General features: G+C 48.2%; 2 protein-coding genes across 5 annotated transcripts in view; one reads left to right on the top strand and one right to left on the bottom strand.

The window, feature by feature from the left end:
- Positions 1-2,902, top strand: part of LOC115474703 (ligand of Numb protein X 2-like) — a 132,389-nt gene extending 129,487 nt beyond the window's left edge. Inside the window, exon 10 of the mRNA XM_030210326.1 lies at positions 2,752-2,902. The gene's annotated coding sequence lies outside the window, so the exon portion shown is untranslated. The remainder of the gene's footprint in view (positions 1-2,751) is intronic.
- The window catches only part of LOC115474705 (pre-mRNA 3'-end-processing factor FIP1-like), a 53,042-nt gene extending 34,857 nt beyond the window's left edge, over positions 1-18,185 (bottom strand). The window contains exons 1-6 of one of the 4 annotated variants that reach the window (XM_030210328.1): positions 18,056-18,185; positions 11,164-11,203; positions 7,014-7,098; positions 6,368-6,465; positions 4,041-4,099; positions 2,365-2,475 (exon numbers count right to left, since the gene is read on the bottom strand). In XM_030210328.1, coding sequence (XP_030066188.1) covers positions 2,365-2,475; positions 4,041-4,099; positions 6,368-6,465; positions 7,014-7,098; positions 11,164-11,203; positions 18,056-18,131 — 469 coding nt within the window. In that variant the 5' untranslated portion in view covers positions 18,132-18,185. Of the gene's footprint in view, positions 1-2,364; positions 2,476-4,040; positions 4,100-6,367; positions 6,590-7,013; positions 7,101-11,163; positions 11,204-18,055 lie in introns of those variants that run through there. The other 3 variants (XM_030210329.1, XM_030210330.1, XM_030210331.1) reach the window with 3 other exon arrangements.
- Between the last annotated feature and the right edge of the window lie 598 nt (positions 18,186-18,783).

Here is an 18,783-nt window from a genome sequence, read left to right as displayed (position 1 = left end):
TCATCCGCAAACAGACAAACCTTACCAGACAGCCCCTCCGCAATATCGCTCACAAAGACGTTAAAAAGAGCCGGCCCTAGGACCGATCCCTGCGGTACTCCGCTGACCACATCCTTTTCTTACGAGCAAGCTCCATTTACCACCACCCTCTGTCTCCTACCAGTCAACCAATTTTTTTTTTTATTGCAAATTTTATTGCAAATTTTTCCAACAAGTACAATACTTGATTACGTAATACAGGCTTAAGCATATAGCTACTAAACTAAGTCGTAAATATGTTTAACATAAAGAAGAATATTATACGCTCTCTTTAGACCACAACTATAGAGTGAGGATCATCATTTTCAGGAGAGAACTTAAAGAAAAATAGTAAATGTTCACTTGTAACATAGTAGTAGATGATGGCAGAAAAAGACCTGCACGGTCCATCCAGTTTGCCCAAAAAGATAAACTCATATGTGCCATGTTTTGTGTATACCTTACCTTGATTTGTAACTGCCATTGTCAGGGCACAGACCGTATAAGTCTGCCCAGCACTATCCCCGCCTCCCCCCACCGGCTCCACTACTACTACTCAACATTTCCAAGATGCTACCAGACTCACGAAGCGCTATACTGCCACCCAATCTCGGCTAAGCTCCTGAGGATCCATTTCTTCTGCACAGGATTCCTTTATGCTTATCCCACGCATTTTTAAATTCCGTTACCGTTTTCATCTCCACCACCTCCCGCGGGAGGGCATTCCAAGCATCCACCACTCTCTCTGTGAAAAAATACTTCCTGACATTTTTCTTGAGTCTGCCCCCCTTTAACCTCATTTCATGTCCTCTCGTTCTACCGCCTTCCCGTCTCCGTAAAAGGTTCGTTTGCGGATTAATACCTTTCAAATATTTGAACGTCTGTATCATATCACCCGTTTCTCCTTTCTTCCAGAGTATAAATGTTCAGGTCCGCAAGTCTCTCCTCATACGTCTTGGAACGCAAATCCCGTACGATTCTCGTAGCTTTTCTTTGCACTGCTTCAATTCTTTTTACATCCTTAGCAAGATATGGCCTCCAGAACTGAACACAATACTCCAGGTGGGGCCTCACCCACGACTTATACAGGGGCATTAAAACTTCTTTTCTTCTGCTGCAAAGTTTGTATATAGTTTAGCCTATTTGTTCTATATAATCAATCTTACTTAGATATAACATTAAACTGTTCAGTCAACCAATCTTTAACCCAATCCGTTACTCTAGGTCCCATACCGAAGGCACTGCCCCTACTGAGGAAGGGGGGCTGTTCCTGCCCACTCACAGGTCTTTTGCAATCAGCCAGTGTGTCTTGACAGATGCAAAACTACAACTTAGGACAATGCTTCCCAAACTTTCATCCACTATGACCCCATTTTACCAAACGCTAGCAACAAAATAGCAGACCTCCACTCCCTCACTGACCTCGTCTTCTCCTGATTTAGCCAAGGCAGAAGTGTGGCAACACTAGTGATATTCAGTACAGTGCCTTGTGTTGCAGTGTGTACCCCAGTACTCTGTTCAGACAGGAGGAGGGTTCAGGACAGTGGCGTAGCTACTATGGGGCCACGGGGGCCTGGGCCCCCTGTAGATTTGGCCCTGGACCCCTCTTTCGATGACCCTCTCAACCCCCCCCCTCCCGCTGCCAACCTGCCATTGCCGTCTGCTACCTTTGCTGGCGGGGGACCCCAAGCCCCGCCAGCCGAAGTCTTCTTCCTTCGTTTGGTTTCCGAGTCTGACGTCCTGGGCTTCGTTTTGTTTCTGTGAGTCTGACGTCCTGCATGTTGTATGTGCAGGACGGCAGACTCGGAAACCAAACGAAGGACGAAGACTTCGGCTGGCGGGGGTTGGGGTCCTCAGCCAGCAAAAGTAGGCGACGGCGGGGACGGGCGGGGATCGAGAGGGTCATTGGCAGGAGGGGGGGTCAAAGTTGTTCGTGGTGGTGCTGGCGGCAGCGGGGGGTGGGGGCTAAAATGTGCCCCCTCACCTCGGGCTCTGGACCCCCCTCCCACCGAAGTCTGGCTACGCCCCTGGTTCAGGGCCCGTGAACGTTCACCGATCCTAGGCCCCATGCTGTCTACTATACTTAATTTGGGACCCAGAGGGCGGGAACATCCTATTTCTGAGACCCCCATCCACTGTGACCCCATTTAATATCCCGCTCCACAGTCTGGGAACCACCGTCTTATTTCTCTTGTATCTGCCACACTATGCAGTCAAGCCACCGTAACTACCTCACAAATGACATGACTACATCCACAGCACATCTCACACACATCCTCCATCACTTCTCTACAATCTCACCCCTGCCAGCCACCTCCCTTCCAACCACCTTCAAGGAGAGCTCACCTGGCATCCTCCACGGCTTCTCATCGAATGAATCCAAGTCCACTTCAATCACTGGCAGGCCATTTATGTTCCCGACAGCATCCAAATCAATCCCTTTCGACTGTAGCTTGGCTTTAAAAAGCAAAATTGACCAAAAACAAAAACAATGTTTTAATATTTGCTAATACAAAAGGTTCTTGAAGTATCTTGATAAATATCTGAACTCTTTATCGATCTCTTAGCTGGAAATTAATTATTCTTGGGATAATGGTTTTTAGCTTAGCTCTTCACCTTAAAATGCAAAACTTAACCAAAATACAAATTAATTTACATTAAGATTTGAGGTACTTAAAAAGTTCACTAGTTAAAATATTAAGCCATGGCTCCCCTTCAATTATATTTCCACAGCTCCTTCGGACATGAAGAAATTCCATGAAATGAAGCTGACTGAAATATGGTTTGGCTGATTTATTTGAATCACTGGAGCACCTTTACAATGATACTTCAAATGGTCTTGGATTTTCAGACAGCCTTTCCAAATAAAGCTCTACGCAGCTTACAGGACTGTTGGTATTCATTGATCCTTGTTTCATGGCAGGGAGATGGACAGGGTTGCATACAAGTCAAATTGACAAACTGAAGAGTAGCAAATCCCCTGAACTGGATGGCATACACCCCAAAGTACTCAAAAATGAAATTGCAGATCTACTATTAGTAAACTGAAACCTATCATTAAAATAATCTGCAATTCCTGAAGACTGAAGGGTGGCTAGTTTTTAAAGAGGGTTCCAGGGTGATCTGGAAACCTACAGATTGGCGAGCCTAATGTCAGTGCCGGGCAACATAGCAGAAACTATTATGAAAAGCAAAGTTACTGAACACAGAGACAAACATGATTTAATAGGGCAGAATCAACATGGATTTAGCCAAGGGAAGACTTGCCTCACCAAACTGCTACCATTTTTGGAAGGTGTGAATAAAGGGTAGCCACTTGATATAATATATAGGATTTTCAGAAAGGGTTTGACAAAATCCTTCATGAAAGACTCTTGAGGGCTAGGAGCCAATGCCTTGGATTGGGAACTGGTTAAAAGAGAAAACTAACTAGATGGAGAGGGTTTCTTTATGCATAGAAGGATCTGGTCTCTTAAGTGTGCTAATTTTAAAAAAAGGGGAATTAGGGAGAAGGGTATGTGATATTGTGGGCATGAAGTGTGAAACTATCGCACTGGCTTGCCTCCCTCCATACCTAGCTTGCCCCCCTGTTGCCACCCCAAATATTTCTGACTGGGAGACTGGGCGGCTAGATGGCAGATGATGTGGAACCTTGCATGACGGGTTCTTTTTTCCCACATGCATCACCTTGCACTTGCTCACATTAAACGTCATCTGCCATTTAGCCGCCCAGTCTCCCAGTCTCGTAAGGTCCTTCTGTAATTTTTCACAATCCTGTCGCGAGTTCACGACTTTGAATAACTTTGTGTCATCAGCAAATTTAATTACCTCGCTAGTTACTCCCATCTCTAAATCGTGTGTGTGTGGGGGGGGGGGGGGGGGGGGGGGGGAATACACACTTAACTAATGCAAATGTATTTTATTTCACTATATTTCAACTTACAAGACAATCAGGGTTCACTGTTAAACGAAACCAATTAAAATCACATGTTATGCAATAATGTCAAAGTTAGAAAGCGGACCTGAAACGGATGCGCCGTAGCCTCTACCTGCTTTGAAGTTCAGATTCATCGGGGTTCCCCTGCAAAGAGAAGAACATTTTCTTCCTCAGTGCTTAAAAATGTTAAAACCTTTGCAGAAATCGCTCTTTGCTCAGATGAAGGCGAAACAGAGGTTTAAAGAAACTGAGCGAGTTCTTTATTCAGCCATTTTGAACTTTATGTTAACATTAGAGAATGACACGGGGACAGATTTTGTACCTGTCCCCACCCCATCCCTGCGGGTTCTGTCTCCATCCGCACCCCGTTCCCACAGGCCCCGTCTCCATCCCCGCAGGTTCTGTCTCCATCTGCACCCCGTTCCCACAGGCCCCGTCTCCATCCCCGCAGGTTCTGTCTCCATCTGCACCCCGTTCCCACAGGCCCCGTCTCCATCCCCGCAGGTTCTGTCTCCATCTGCACCCCGTTCCCACAGGCCCCGTCTCCATCCCCGCAGGTTCTGTCTCCATCCCCACCCTGTTCCCACAGGCCCCGTCTCCATCCCCGCAGGTTCTGTCTCCATCTGCACCCCGTTCCCACAGGCCCCGTCTCCATCCCCGCAGGTTCTGTCTCCATCTGCACCCCGTTCCCACAGGCCCCGTCTCCATCCCCGCAGGTTCTGTCTCCATCTGCACCCCGTTCCCACAGGCCCCGTCTCCATCCCCGCAGGTTCTGTCTCCATCCCCACCCTGTTCCCACAGGCCCCGTCTCCATCCCCGCAGGTTCTGTCTCCATCTGCACCCCGTTCCCACAGGCCCTGTCTCCATCCCCGCAGGTTCTGTCCCCGTTCCCGCCCCATCCCCACAGGTTCTGTCTCCATCTGCACCCCGTTCCCACAGGCCCTGTCTCTGTCCCCGCCCCATCCCTGTGGGCTCTGTCCTCATCTGCAGAAGCCTCAAACACTTATGATTTTATATTGAAATCTTTTTATTAAAGTATAAAAAGGAACCATATGTTGTGCAACTGAAGAGTATAAATTGCACATATAAAACAATAACAACGAGCAGCTATAATAACCCTCCTTCCCACCTCCATCCTCTACCCTTCCAACCCCAACAATAGAGGATTTCTACTACCCCAAGGAATCCTAATTCACATTATTAAAATGTCCAGGGGTATAAAATACAACCCGTTCTGTATGCCCTAGAGGGGGGAAATATGCCCTATGAAGCACTGTTGTGATTTTTAATCTATGGATGAATAAGAAGTCATCAACAATCTTGGGATTCAGTCTAGCTCTCCTGCAACAGAAGATGTCTTCTTAGAAGATGTGCTGGTAGCAGGATGTACAGGACCCACCATGCAAAGTTTGCTAGCTGTGGCCAGCTCGTTTGCTTGTTTTTCCAAACAAATAAAAATATTGTGGTCTGCATCAAACAAACATAATTAACAGTCCAGTTGATTAACAGGCTTCAAAGTAGAAAGTGACACGGGCACAAAGTTTGTCCCCGTCCCCATCCCCGCAGTTACCACGGGTCCCCGTCCCAGTGTCATTCTCTAGTTAAGATATCCTTCAAAGTGAGAGGTACCAGCCCTAGAACAAGAGGGCCCGAAAGGATATAACAAAATGAACACACGAGTAGTAACAATCTTATGAGAGTAAGAGCCAGCTAGGACTGTGGGTGTTTTATAAGAATAATTCAAAAAGGAGTCATGTGGAAATCCACTGAATCCACTCCAGGCCCTCCCCCTCCACCCAGATGTTCTTGCATTGAACACAGCACAACCACAGAGAAACTAGATGTGATTGATTGATTACCCCCTCCCCCCCAAGAGCTTGCTTGAATTACATAATTCAGAGTAAATGTTGGTACTGACCCATTAAAACAAGGTACATTCAGATTATTTCTTTTTAAAAACCAAAGGGTTTGTTAGGAAGGAACATTAACCAAAGGGCCACAGAACTCAGCTATTCCTCATACTCCCACCTCCTCTGATCAGTGCTGATGACTGGCTGTCCACACTCGGGGGACCACGGAAACTCCCGTACATCGGCTGGGGTTCCAGACATTCACAACAAATATACAAGAGATTTGTTGTGAATGTCTGAAACCCCAGCCGATGTACGGGAGTTTCCGTGGTCCCCGAGTGTGAGGAATAGCTGAGTTCTGTGGCCCTCCCTGGTATGCAAATCTACTTAATACAAATTCATTTTGGATATCTTGATTTTCAGATTGGCTGGCTGGTCCTAGAGAACTAAATTGAGAACCACTGCAAATCAACACCCCCCCCCCCCCACCCCCAACCATAGGGAATGAGCTAACAGCAAGATCAAACTGTGGTCCCCTGCACCCAAGCTCCAGGATACATACAGATAGGAAGGCGCTCCGGTTTTGATGTTCCCAATGGTGACTTTCACATCGTCCTCATCGCTGTCACTGTCGGTGTCGTCATCGCCACTCTGGGGGGCCTGGGAGGGATGCGAGCACATTCCGTTCTTATTTCCACACAGGGCTACCACAGAGTGCAGCACGGTACAGCTCACACAATACCACGCCAGTCATGCAACACGAAATGTAAAGTCAGTCAGCATGCTGTGAAGTCAACGGGAGAGGGGGGGATAAGCAATTTCACAGCAGCCATGCAGCTTCCCTGGCTGAGAAAGAGTTTTCGTACAGTCTTAGCAGCAAGCGCACCAAAGACTGTTCAAGATGTAAAGGGAGGAGAGCGTAGCTCAGTGTGAGGGCAACGAGAGCCACAGAAGAGAAATGGCATCACAACCTCACAACTCTTTGTGCCTCTGTTTACCCAAAAGTTAAAATAAGCAATCATAACAATGCTATCGATTTTGGAAGTTTCCGTAGCTGGCTCTCAGAAAAGTGCTGGCCAGACCCACCCGCCCTGGGGGTGGCTGCACGTGGCTTTCTGAAGCACCGAACCAGTGCCTGCTTCCTAAACTCATGCTTTCGTTCACACGAGGGGTGCCGTCACTGAAGATCTGTCCAACGGGACGCATACCTGCTCTGACATGTGTTTGTCTTCACTGACGCCAATCCTATTCTCCTGAGTGATGTCTTGCAAAGGGCGCAGCGGCTCTGAGTGTCTGAGACAGACATTACAAGCACACGTTAGGTACATGTAGAGGTGTACAACATGCCATTTGTCCTCTGAGCCTGCTTCCTATCTCCATGGGCACTTCGAGGGCAACTCTATGACGGGGCGTCTACTCTATAAAGGAAAGTAGGTAAACGTTTTCCTTTACGGAATAGCAGTGTAACCAGGGATAAAGGACACGTTATGTGGTGGAGATGCCAGGAGTACCCGCAGTGAGCCACACAGTAACTGTCACCCCAGATTTTGGGGTGGTGGTTCGGAACAGCTAAGAAGGAAACGTAAGTTCCAAGTTTATTACCAAGGTATTATACCACTGCTCGGCAAACCATCGGAGCGGCTCACAATCCTGGGCAAAAGCTGCAAGATCACCATCTCGGAGGCCCATACTTGAAATATGTGTGTAAGTTATAGTACTGTATAAGATACGCACGTGTGGAATCCCACCCAGACTCCGCCCACTTCTGAGATATATACAGAACAGCGAGCAACAGATTTCTGGCAGTTACAAAGGATGTACGCTCAGATGCCGGCACTCTAGTCATTAACCCCCGGATTCAATATATGGCACCCAAACTTGCGTGTACGCCCGAGATGCACGTGCGTTTCTGGAGTACCTCTTGCCGGTCAGGTTTTCAGGATATCCACCATGAATACGCATGAAAGAGATTTCCATATAATGGAGGCAGTGTATGCAAATCAAGTTCATGCATATTCATCGTGGATATCCTGAAACCCTGAATGGCAAGGGGGTACTCCAGGACTAGCTTGGGAAATACTGCTCTACTGCATATGACTGACCCCTGCCCCGCTTTGGTTCCGCCGGTGGCTAGCCTGAATCTCACATCTTTTACCTAATGCTTTTTCCCCTCCCCCCGCTTTCCTAGCAAAATATTGTAGTTCTACCCCCTTCTTCTGTTCTGGGCTCTCATTTCTGTTCTCTCTCTTATTTGTACTGCAGTGTAAGCTGCCCAGATATTAAACTGATGGGCGGGGTAGAATTTTTGAAGGTCCAAGAAAGCACAGGGGCAGACGATCTGCAAACTCCAAGATGGAAAACAGAGCAGATTGTTGAAAAACAAAATATGCTTTATTGATTTTCATCAATAAAACATATTTTGGTTTTCAATGATCTGCTCTGTTTGTTTTCCATCGTAGAATTTTTGAATACATTTGGAAACTTTGCAAATTAATTGAGAAATGAGCCCCTAGCTATGAACAATTGGGCGCTAACAACCGATTACTGAAATTAATTGGCGCTCATTAGGAAACTTTGCAAATTAATTGAGAAATGAGCCCCTAGCTATGAACAATTGGGCGCTAACAACCGATTACTGAAATTAATTGGCGCTCATTAGAACTTGCACACACATCTGGCTGCGCACTATTCTAGCAGGCGTGGCGTCTACCTCTAGTAACGCATCAGTCACAAACGGACGTGTCAGGGGCATTCCAAAAAGTTACTGTGCGGCTCACTCGGGCACCAGCACTTACAGCAGGTTTCGGGAGGTGTAAATGCAGTGCCTAACATTAGGGGCGGGCCTGTTATACTATAAAGGGCGCTGGTTCCTGCGCCTAACTTTTTTTTATTTTCTACCACATGGTGCTAACCGGGCAGTAATCGGCAGGGTACGTGCGCTGACGATTACGGCCCGGTTAACATGTCAGACCTTACTGCTAAGTGAATGGGTGGCGGTAAGGTCTCAGGCCCAAAACGGACGCGTGCCAATTTTTGTTTTGCCACGCATCTATTTTTGCCCCCCCCCCAAAAGCCCTTTTTTACAGGCATGCTGAAAAATGGACCTGTGCGCATCCAAAGCACATGCCTAAACTAGCGCAGGCCATTTTTCACTGCGCCTTAGTAAAAGGACCCCTTAATCCTTCATTGCTCCAGGTATATAATAAGTACCTGTATATAAACCATTTTGACTGTAACCAGAGCCGCCGAGAGACTGGGCCAGTCCCGGCGCAAGTCCGCCCCCGGGGCCCCACCCCCGCCGCCCCCCCTCCACCACCGGGCCGGACCCCATGAATTCAAATCATAGCGCCTCACCTCGACCTCGCTCCTTGTGAAAGAAGCGCAGCAGCGGCAGTCTGCAGATCGCCTCCCTTCGGGCCTTCCCTTCCTCGTCTGACGTAACTTGCGTGAGGGCGGGACACAGGGAGGGAAGGCCCGAAGGGAGGCGATCTGCAGACTGCTGCTGCTGCGCTTCTTTCACACGGAGCGAGGTTGAGGTGAGGCGCTATGATTTGAATTCAGGGGGGGCCGGCCCGGTGGTGGATGGAGGGGAGCGGGTGGAGGGGACTGCAGCGCCGGGCCCCCCTTGGAGGCCCGGGGAATTTTGTCCCCCCTGCCCCCACCCCTCTCGGCAGCCCTGACTGTAACTACAGAAAGTCTCATAGTATATAGTGAGGTTTAAGCAACAGCTTAAATCACACTGAGCGGGCCAGGAGCATATTCAATGGCACTTGACAGGACTGCGGAATATCAGCTGTGATTGCAAACTGGTCCGGGGGTGGAGTCAGGAGTTATGTAGGCACTAGTGATGTTCAATGCTGGGGAATGCAGGGCCGCCGAGAGGGGGGGCAAAATTCCCCGGGTCAGGGCCTCCAAGGGGGGCCCGGCGCCTGGGTCAGGCCGCCAGCACTGCAGTCCCTGGTCTCACCTGCCTACCTCCTTGGCTCCGGGCCCCCTTCATTCGTAACGGCAGTCGCAGATCGCCTCTCTTAGGGCCTTCCCTCCCTGTGTCCCGCCCTCATGGAAACCAGAAGTTACATCAGACGAGGGCGGGAGGGAAGGCCCGAAGAGAGGCGATCTGCGACTGCCGTTACAAATGAAGGGGGCCCGGAGCCGTGGAGGCAGGCAGGTGAGACCGCGGACTGCAGCGGCGGGGGGAGCGACGGGGGGCGGCAGCGGCCTTGCCCCAGGCCCGGCCTAGTCTCTCGGTGGCCCTGGGGGGATGCACAGTTAACTGGGCATGAAGGACCACAAAAAAGGCAGTGCTGGCTTTGCCCAGTTAGCTATGCAGGAACGACACCAGTATCGACCAGCACCTGTGCAACTTCTGGGCACCACTGAGAATCACTGAAGCAAACAAATTCCCTAATGTAGCCAAGACTCACTGCTACACTAACCTTTCTCCACCTTGGAATAGGTTAAAGGTAACACTTTAACTTCCTTCTAGACAACAGTGTAGCCAAAATTAAAACCTGTTTCAAAGACTAGCAAATTGTTACAACCCTTTCTGAGCTCCACCTCCTGCTAATTATTTCTGTAGGCTAAATTTAAAGCTTCCAGGGCAGGGGTTCTCAAATCCAGCCCTCGAGGTCCGCAACTCAGCCTGGTTTTCAGGATTTCCACAAAAACCAGGTTGGGTTGTGGACCTCGAGGACTGGATTTAAGGACCCCTGTTCCAGGGTTTAGAGCATACATGCAGTCTGATGCGTGACTGAGATAGTAAACTGGGCACATGTCATCACACCTACAGACATCCAGACACTGGTTCCACTGTATGCAGACTTTAATGCACCTGCAAGAGGTTCTGATGACGATCAGCACAGCAGCATTGTGATTTACTTACAGTCACAATGCTGGGAAAATTCAGTATAAGAGCTTTTAAAACTTTAAACGCAGATATCTTCTCAGAAATTAAAGACAAATCTTCATCGGACTAATTATTTCTTAACTTTTTATTTCTGTGCATTTAAGTGAACTAACACAGCTAGAAAATTATTTTACAGAATTCTTTTCCCTAATACTGCTGCCTCAGGTCACTACTACAGTGAAAGGGGCTGAGCCACGTATTGAGATATTCTGAGGGCAGTGATGGATAAAAGGAGATTGGGGTCCAAGGCTGGGGGGGGGGGGGGGGGGGCAACATATGGGTTCAGAGTACAGAGTAATGGAAATTGGAGTGGAGGAGGGGTCCATGGTTGGAGTACCACTTGGGACCCAAGGCACTCTTTATCCACCCCATCTGAGGGTTATTCTAATCTGTTCAATAATAAATAAAAAAAAAAGATTTCTCAGCAGAAAGGAAAGAAAAACAAGTCTTACCCCGAGATTGCTCCATCTTCTCTTTTTCCAATGTTGTCATCTATAAATATTACATTGAAATATTAAGATAAGAAATTATGCCACCGACTACAATGAAACCAAAATGAGACAATGGATTCGTGATGTGCAGTAAAGTTTAAAAGCAGGACCAGCAGTCAGGCACAGAGACACAGTTTTAGAAGCAAGGCAGAGGGTAAGGGAGCTACAGTGTGTATGGAGCAGATGTTACAAAGAGCCAGCCTTGTTTACAGGAGAGGATGCTCTGGGGGGAGGTGGAATGTCCCCAGCCAGCCCATGCCTGCCATGCAATACACTGAAACACAAGGGACGCTGGCAACTCAGGTGAGCGGAGACAGCTGAATGCAGGGATTCAGGTCTGCGGGACAGCCCTGAAAACCTATCACCGATTAAAACCACAGGAGCCAACTTTCCAAAATGATTGAGGGTGTTAACCCAACAGCACCCACACAGCTGGCACCTACGATTAAAACCCCAAAAGCCTTCATGCAAAGTCCCACAGCCTGGTGGCCTTCTTAAAGAACCCCCCCCCCCACAACCTTAACCCCCACCACCAGAAAAGAAGCCGTCCTGACAGAATGAAACCACTCCATCATCGCTGACTGCTTGGCCCACTGAGCTCCTTGGTTAACATTTCTATCCTTATTTTAGTTCTGATGCAAGTCTGGTGAATGTGTCAGGAGATCCATAATGAAAATTCACCTGCTCCTTTGAATATCTCGACTGCCCTCAAAACCAGGCCTGTCAGTGATTGCCACAGACTGGAGTTGATAGCTTATATTCCAAATTATTTACATTTTTATGTTTACTGTTATTAGTATTATTACAGCTTATATTGAGTCAAAATACTACAACAGCTTTGAGAAAGGGTGTTGGGATCGGTCCAATGAGATCACCTGACTCATGGTTACGGGACTTCTCTGGCCGTTACCTTGTACAAGAGCCAGGTCTTAGGCTTCCCTATCCAAAACTGTGGGGTTTTTAAAGGGGTTTAAAAGAAATTATTATTTGTATTTAGCACACCCTTTTCAGCGGTAGTCTGACCCTGAGGCATTGGAGAGTTAATTGACTTCCCCAAGGTCACAAGGGGCATTGATGGGATTTGAACGTTGGCTTCCCTACTCCTCCAAAAAAGCACTGCCAGAAAAACAGACTTTGGCCCTTAGAGCGTATAACATGGCTGCAGAATTTCCTACTGAGGAGGAGAGAAAATTTGGGGAGTTACAATTGACCGAAATCTCACACTAGAAGACCATGCGAAAAACACAACAAAGAAAATGTTCTACGCAATGTGGAAACTTAAAAGAATCAAACCTTACTTCCCAAGGGAAACATTCCGCAGCCTAGTACAAGCAATGGTGCTAAGTCACCTAGACTACTGTAATGCAATTTACGCAGGTTGCAAAGAACAAGTCATTAAGAAGCTTCAAACAGCCCAAAACACAGCAGCCAGACTCATATTTGGGAAAGCAAAATACGAAAGCGCCAAACCCTTAAGAGAAAAACTACACTGGCTTCCATTAAAAGAACGAATTGCGTTCAAAGTTTGCACCGTGGTCCAGAAGATTATACAAGGGGAAGCTCCGGCCTACATGACAGACCTTATAGACCTACCTGCTAGGAACGCAAAAAGATCAGCACGCACATTCCTCAACCTCCATTACCCCAACTGCAAAGGACTAAAATACAAGTCCACATACGCAACCAGTTTTTCCTACATTTGCACGCAACTATGGAACGCGCTTCCGAAGAACATAAAAACAACGCAAGATTTAACTATCTTCTGAAGACGATTGAAAACTGACTTAGTCAAGAAGGCATACCACAAACAAACGTCCTAATTACTAAACAGTAAGACTGAAGAATAAGACTGGATCGACCTTAATCACTCGATCGAATAACCTCAATGCTTTTAATATACAAACAACCCCACTTCTAATCTAAAATCGATTACTATGTAACCACACAATGCTGACTAACCTCACTGCCAAATACTATCACTTGCTACCCTAATGTCGATAACTGAGCAACAATATAATGTTGACACCTACGCAAGATCACAACGTATTCTTATACCATGTGTGTACGCACTGACTGTAAAACCATGTGCAACTCTGTAGACCGGAAATGGCAATCGCCACTACGGCAAATGTAAGCCACATTGAGCCTGCAAATAGGTGGGAAAATGTGGGGTACAAATGCTACAAATAAATAAAATAAAACTGTACCAACACTTAAAGGTGGAAGTTCAAATAAACAGAACTGGCAGTTGCGGTGAATCAGGCACTCAGCTGGGGATGCCCCCACCATAATGTCCCAAATACAGGCAGTCAACCAGGACCGCCCCCACCGTATTATGAAAAATAAAGGCAGTCAGCCAGAGCGCCCCCCCCCCTCCCCAACACCATAATGTCCCAAATACAGGCAATCAGTTGAGGCCATCGCCACCATCATATCACAGAGATGCCAAGTTATCCAGTTCCAGGCTGGAGGTTTTGGGACAGTCCTGGATTTCCGACCACCCCATCCAGGTGCATTAATGGTACTTGTAGTGCCTGATCCTGCGCATTGAAATCAGTACTACAAGTCCCACACTGCATTGGGATTAAAGTTCAAAAGGGAAGGGGAAATGGGACTTGATATACCGCCTTTCTGTGGTATTTTGCATTCAAAGCGGTTTACATATATACAGGTACTTTTTGTACCTAGGGCAATGGAGGGTTAAGTGACTTGCCCAGAGTCACGAGGAGCTGCAGTGGGAATCGAACCCAGTTCCCCAGGATCAAAGTCCGCTGCACTAACCACTAGGCTACTCCTCCATTAGCTCCATTAGCAACATTCCATGTAGAAGTCTGCCCTTGCAGATCAGCAATGCGGCCGCGCAGGCTTCTGTTTCTGTGCAGGACGTCAGACTCACAGAAACAGAAGCCTTCGCAGAGGCGTTGCTGACCTGCAAGGGCAGGCTTCTACATGGAATGTTGCTAGTGGAATAGCAACATTCCATGTAGAATCTCCAATAGTAGCAACAGAATCTCAATAGTAGCAACATTCCATGTAGAATCTCAAATAGGGAAAGGGAACTGGGACTTGATATACCGCCTTTCTGAGGTTTTTGCAACTACATTCAAAGCGGTTTACATATGTTCAGGTACTTATTTTGTACCAGGGGCAATGGAGGGTTAAGTGACTTGCCCAGAGTCACAAGGAGCTGCAGTGGGAATTGAACCCAGTTCCCCAGGATCAAAGTCCACTGCACTAGGCTACTCCACTGGGCAACTTGGCCTCTCTGGTATCATCACAAATACAGTGGCAGTTGAAGGGTAGCCTAACGAGTAAGGTAGAGGGCTGAGTTCCAGAGGAGACCAGGTCAAATCCTGATGTTTGCTCGTTGTGATCTTGAGCAAGTCACTTAACCCTCCATTGCCCCAGGTACAAACTTAGGGGCCTTTTTACTAAGCCGCATAAGCATCTACACATGCCCAACACGTGTCAACTTGGAGTTACCGCCTGGCTACCGTGTGGCTCTATCGGACGTGTGCCAAAAATGAAATTACTAAATTTCATTTTGGCACACGTCCGATACGCATGCCCAAAAAAATAACTTTTATTTTCTGGCACATGTCCGCTAGGTGCGTAGATCATTATCGCCTGGTTAACACGTGAGACCTTACTGCTAGGTCAATGGCTGGCGCTAAGGTCTCAGACCCAAAATGGACATGTGCCGCAAATTTTTATTTTGCTGCACATCCATTTTTGGCAAAAAAAATTTTTTAAAAGGCATTTTTTTTTACAGGTGTGCTGAAAAATGGATCCACGCGCCTACACTTCCATAGGCCATTTTTCAGCGCACTTAGTAAAAGGACCCCTCAGACTGGAAGCTCTCTGGAGACAGGGAAATATCTGGTGTGCCTGAATGTATCTGGCCTTGAGCTACTACAGAAAAGACATGGACTAAATCCAAATATCTATAAATAAACATCCAAAATACAGAGCTCAACTGGGGCCACCTCTACCATAATATTAGAAATATAGTAGGAACGGAGGAGCAGACTAATGGTCGGAGCAGCAGGCTGAGATGGGGGAAAGTGGAGTTCAAATCTTATCAACACTCTTTGTGACCTTGGGAAGTCACTTGACCCTCCATTGCCTCAGGGACAAACTCAGTTCGTAAACCCCCTGAGGTCTAGGAGACATCTACTGTACCTGAATGTAACTGACAATGAACAACTACAGAAAAAGCCCAGGCTAAATCCAAATAGCCATCTATAAACAAGCAAACATCCCAAATACTCAACTGGGACCAACCGCTGCTGTAACATCAAAAGCAGGCAATCAACTGGGGCCGAACCTGCCATAACACCTCAATCTGCCATAACACCTGGCTCCCAATCAAGGATCGGCATTGCCTTCAAAATCTGCTCTTTGGTCCAAAAGATTGTCTACGGTGATGCCCCAGGATATATGATTGACTTGATAGATCTTCCGACCAGAAACAGAACCAGAGCGTCACGTACCTATTTGAACCTCCACTATCCAAGCTGCATTGGACTCAGATACAAATCAACATACGCATCGAATTTTTCTTACTTAAGTACACATATGTGGAATGCACTACCAAAGAGTGTGAAAACGATTCATGGCCATCAAAACTTCAGGCGATCATTAAAGACCTATCTGTTTTTTGCAAGGTCTACCCTACTGACCCAACTTAAATGCCTCAACTCTGCAATGCATCAATACCTTACAACGCATTGGACATTATATATTCATTTCCTTGTTCCTTTTTGTACCTGTTTACTCTAACCTTACCTGACCCTTATTTTAAACTGTATTTGTTTAACATCTACCGGACTTGGCGATCGCCTTTACGGTATAATGTAAGCCACATTGAGCCTGCTAATGGGTGGGAAAATGTGGGATACAAATGTTACAAATAAATACAGGGGCTGAGCCTGTGCACTCCTGCCGTAACATCCAAAATTCAGACACTGCGCTGCGGCCACCCCTGCTGTAATGACACAAATATATGCACTCAACTAGCACCACCCCCACTGTAACTTCCCAGAAACAGGCACTCAGCTGTAAATACCCCCACCCATAACATCCCAAATAGGGAATGAGACTTCATATCAGTGGCGTAGCCAAGGGTTGGCCTGGATGGACCCAGGCCCACTTACTTTGGGCTCAGGCCCACCCAGTAGCAGAACACCTATGATTTGGCCGGCAGGGATCCCTAAGCCTCACCAGCCAAAAACTCCCAACAACTGTCCCTCCTGCATACCTTGTAAATAGCAGATCTTCGCCTGCAGCGAGCAGCGACTGATACATATTATTCACAACAGCCCCACAGCCTTCCCTCCGATGTATTCCCACCTATGCGGAAACAGGAAGTTGCATTAGAGGGAAGGCTGTGGGGTCAACATGAGCAGTGTGTATTAGTGCTGCATGCCAGGGAGGAAGGATGTTTGAGAGACCAAATGGCATGCAGGCGAGAGAGGGAGAGACCAAACCACTTGTGGGACAGGGCAAAGTTATTCTGCCCACCCATCCTGGGCCCAGGCCCACCCAAAATTGGGTGTCTGGCTACGCCCCTGCTTCATATACCACCTTTCTGTGGTTTTCGCAACTACATTCAAGGCAGTTTACATAGTATATACAGGTACTTCTTTGTACCTGGGGCAATGGAGAGTGAAGTGACTTGCCCAGAGTCACAAGGAGCTGCAGTGGGAATCAGTTCCCCAGGATCAAAGTCTGCTGCGCTAACCACTAGGCTACTCCTCCACTCATTCCACCAATAAGAGCCAACCTCATCAGTGATGTCACAATGGCTTGATTGCCTGATACTTGGCTCACTTCTGATATTGTGATGTCATAAGGGAACGGGAAAAGGGGGAAAGGGAACTGGGACTTGACACACCGCCTTTCTGAGGTTTTTGCAATACATTCGAAGCAGTTTACATATATTCTGGTACTTATTTTGTACCAGGGGCAATGGAGGGTTAAGTGACTTGCCCAGAGTCACAAGGAGCTGCAGTGGGAATCAGTTCCCCAGGATCAAAGTCTGCTGCGCTAACCACTAGGCTACTCCTCCATCCAGATGCCTAGCCACTGCCACTCCTGTGGAATGTCCCAAATGCAGGCACTGAGCTGCGGCCACCCCGTCATAGCATCCCTCATACAGGTCCTCAGCCACGGCCACCCTCACCATAGGCCCAACCTACAGGTGCTGGGCCATGACCACTCAGCTGTAACATCCCAAATACAGGTGCTCAGCCACATCAATTTTCCAAATACTAAATGCTCAGACAATTGCTATAACATCTCAAATACAGGCACAGCCACCTGCAGCCAAATAAAGCCACTCAACTGTGGCCCTGATCGACTGTAGCCACCACCTCCACCATAACATCCCAAACACAGGTAAACAGCCAGGGTACCCCCACCACAGCATCCCAAATGCAGGCACTGAGCTGTGGCCTCCCCTGCTCCAAAGCTCAGTCTTCACCCCTTCCCCACTACAACAGGCAGGATGGGGAGGACCAGAGCTCTGGCTCCACCAATATTTTGCCCAGCACAACATCAGGGACTGGCAGCGGGACTAGAGAGATGCTTTTGTTTGGCCCCTGAATGGGGGGGGGGGGGGAGGCTCTGCTACCCCGTTCCAAATTCCAGCAATGCCTCCACCCCCCCCCCCCTCTCCCCCCGCAGCATCCCGTGAGCCTCTGAGGAAGAGGAGGAGGAGGAGAAGAAGGGGGAGTTTATCGTAGGGATTTCCTCCCCCTCCTCCCGGGATTTGGGGGTCCAGGATCTGTTCCCGTCCTGCGGGGGGGGGGATCCCGCACACCTCGCCCCTCCCCCCTCCCCTGGTACCCACCCCCGTACAGCCAATTCTCGTCGTCCTCCTCCGCCTCTCGGCCGCCTCTCGGTGCTGAGCCGCCGCCGGCCGCCATGGCTACAACACCGCCGAGGGAGGGAGACAGGAAGCAAAGGCCCGAGCCCCCGGGCCCGCACCCCCCTCCCTCCCCCAGCACCGAGCCGGCACCGGCAGGTCCTAGCGCCCCCTTCCCGTTCTCAGCACCACCGGATCCCGGGCAGGTCCTAGCGCCCTCCGGCTCCCATTGAGAGCCGGCCTGGGTTGTACAGCGCCGCGTACACCTGTCAGATCAGCCTGGACGTTTTGTGCTTATCCTACTTCATCTCTTTCCCGCCCTCCCCCCATCCAGAATGGTCACCTACTTGCCCACCCCTTGTCAGGGCAGACACTGGGAAGGTGGCCCCAAGCCTGCCCTAATCTCAAGAAGGCCCAGGCAAACATAGCCATTAGATAGACTTGGGTCAGAACCGGCACCCGATCTTTTACCACCCCAAACAGTTTTTGGCTGCCTGCCTCTTTTCCTGTGAATGTGGTTTTTACTATGCCTGTGCTTTGCAAGTTGTTATTTATTTATTTATATTTTGCTCACACCTTTTTCAGCAGTAGCTCAAGGTGAGTTACATTCAGGTACTCTGGGTATTTCCCTGTCCCAGGAGGGCTGACAATCTAAGGTGTTTTTTTTTTTTTTTTTTTACCAAATGCAAATTGATTGTACACTTTTCATGTAT

This window comes from Microcaecilia unicolor, chromosome 7 (assembly GCF_901765095.1).
Source record: "Microcaecilia unicolor chromosome 7, aMicUni1.1, whole genome shotgun sequence".
Classification (NCBI taxonomy): domain Eukaryota; kingdom Metazoa; phylum Chordata; class Amphibia; order Gymnophiona; family Siphonopidae; genus Microcaecilia; species Microcaecilia unicolor.
The sequence above is the reverse complement of the archived record's forward strand: the minus strand, read 5'-3'. Positions and strand labels throughout refer to the sequence as shown.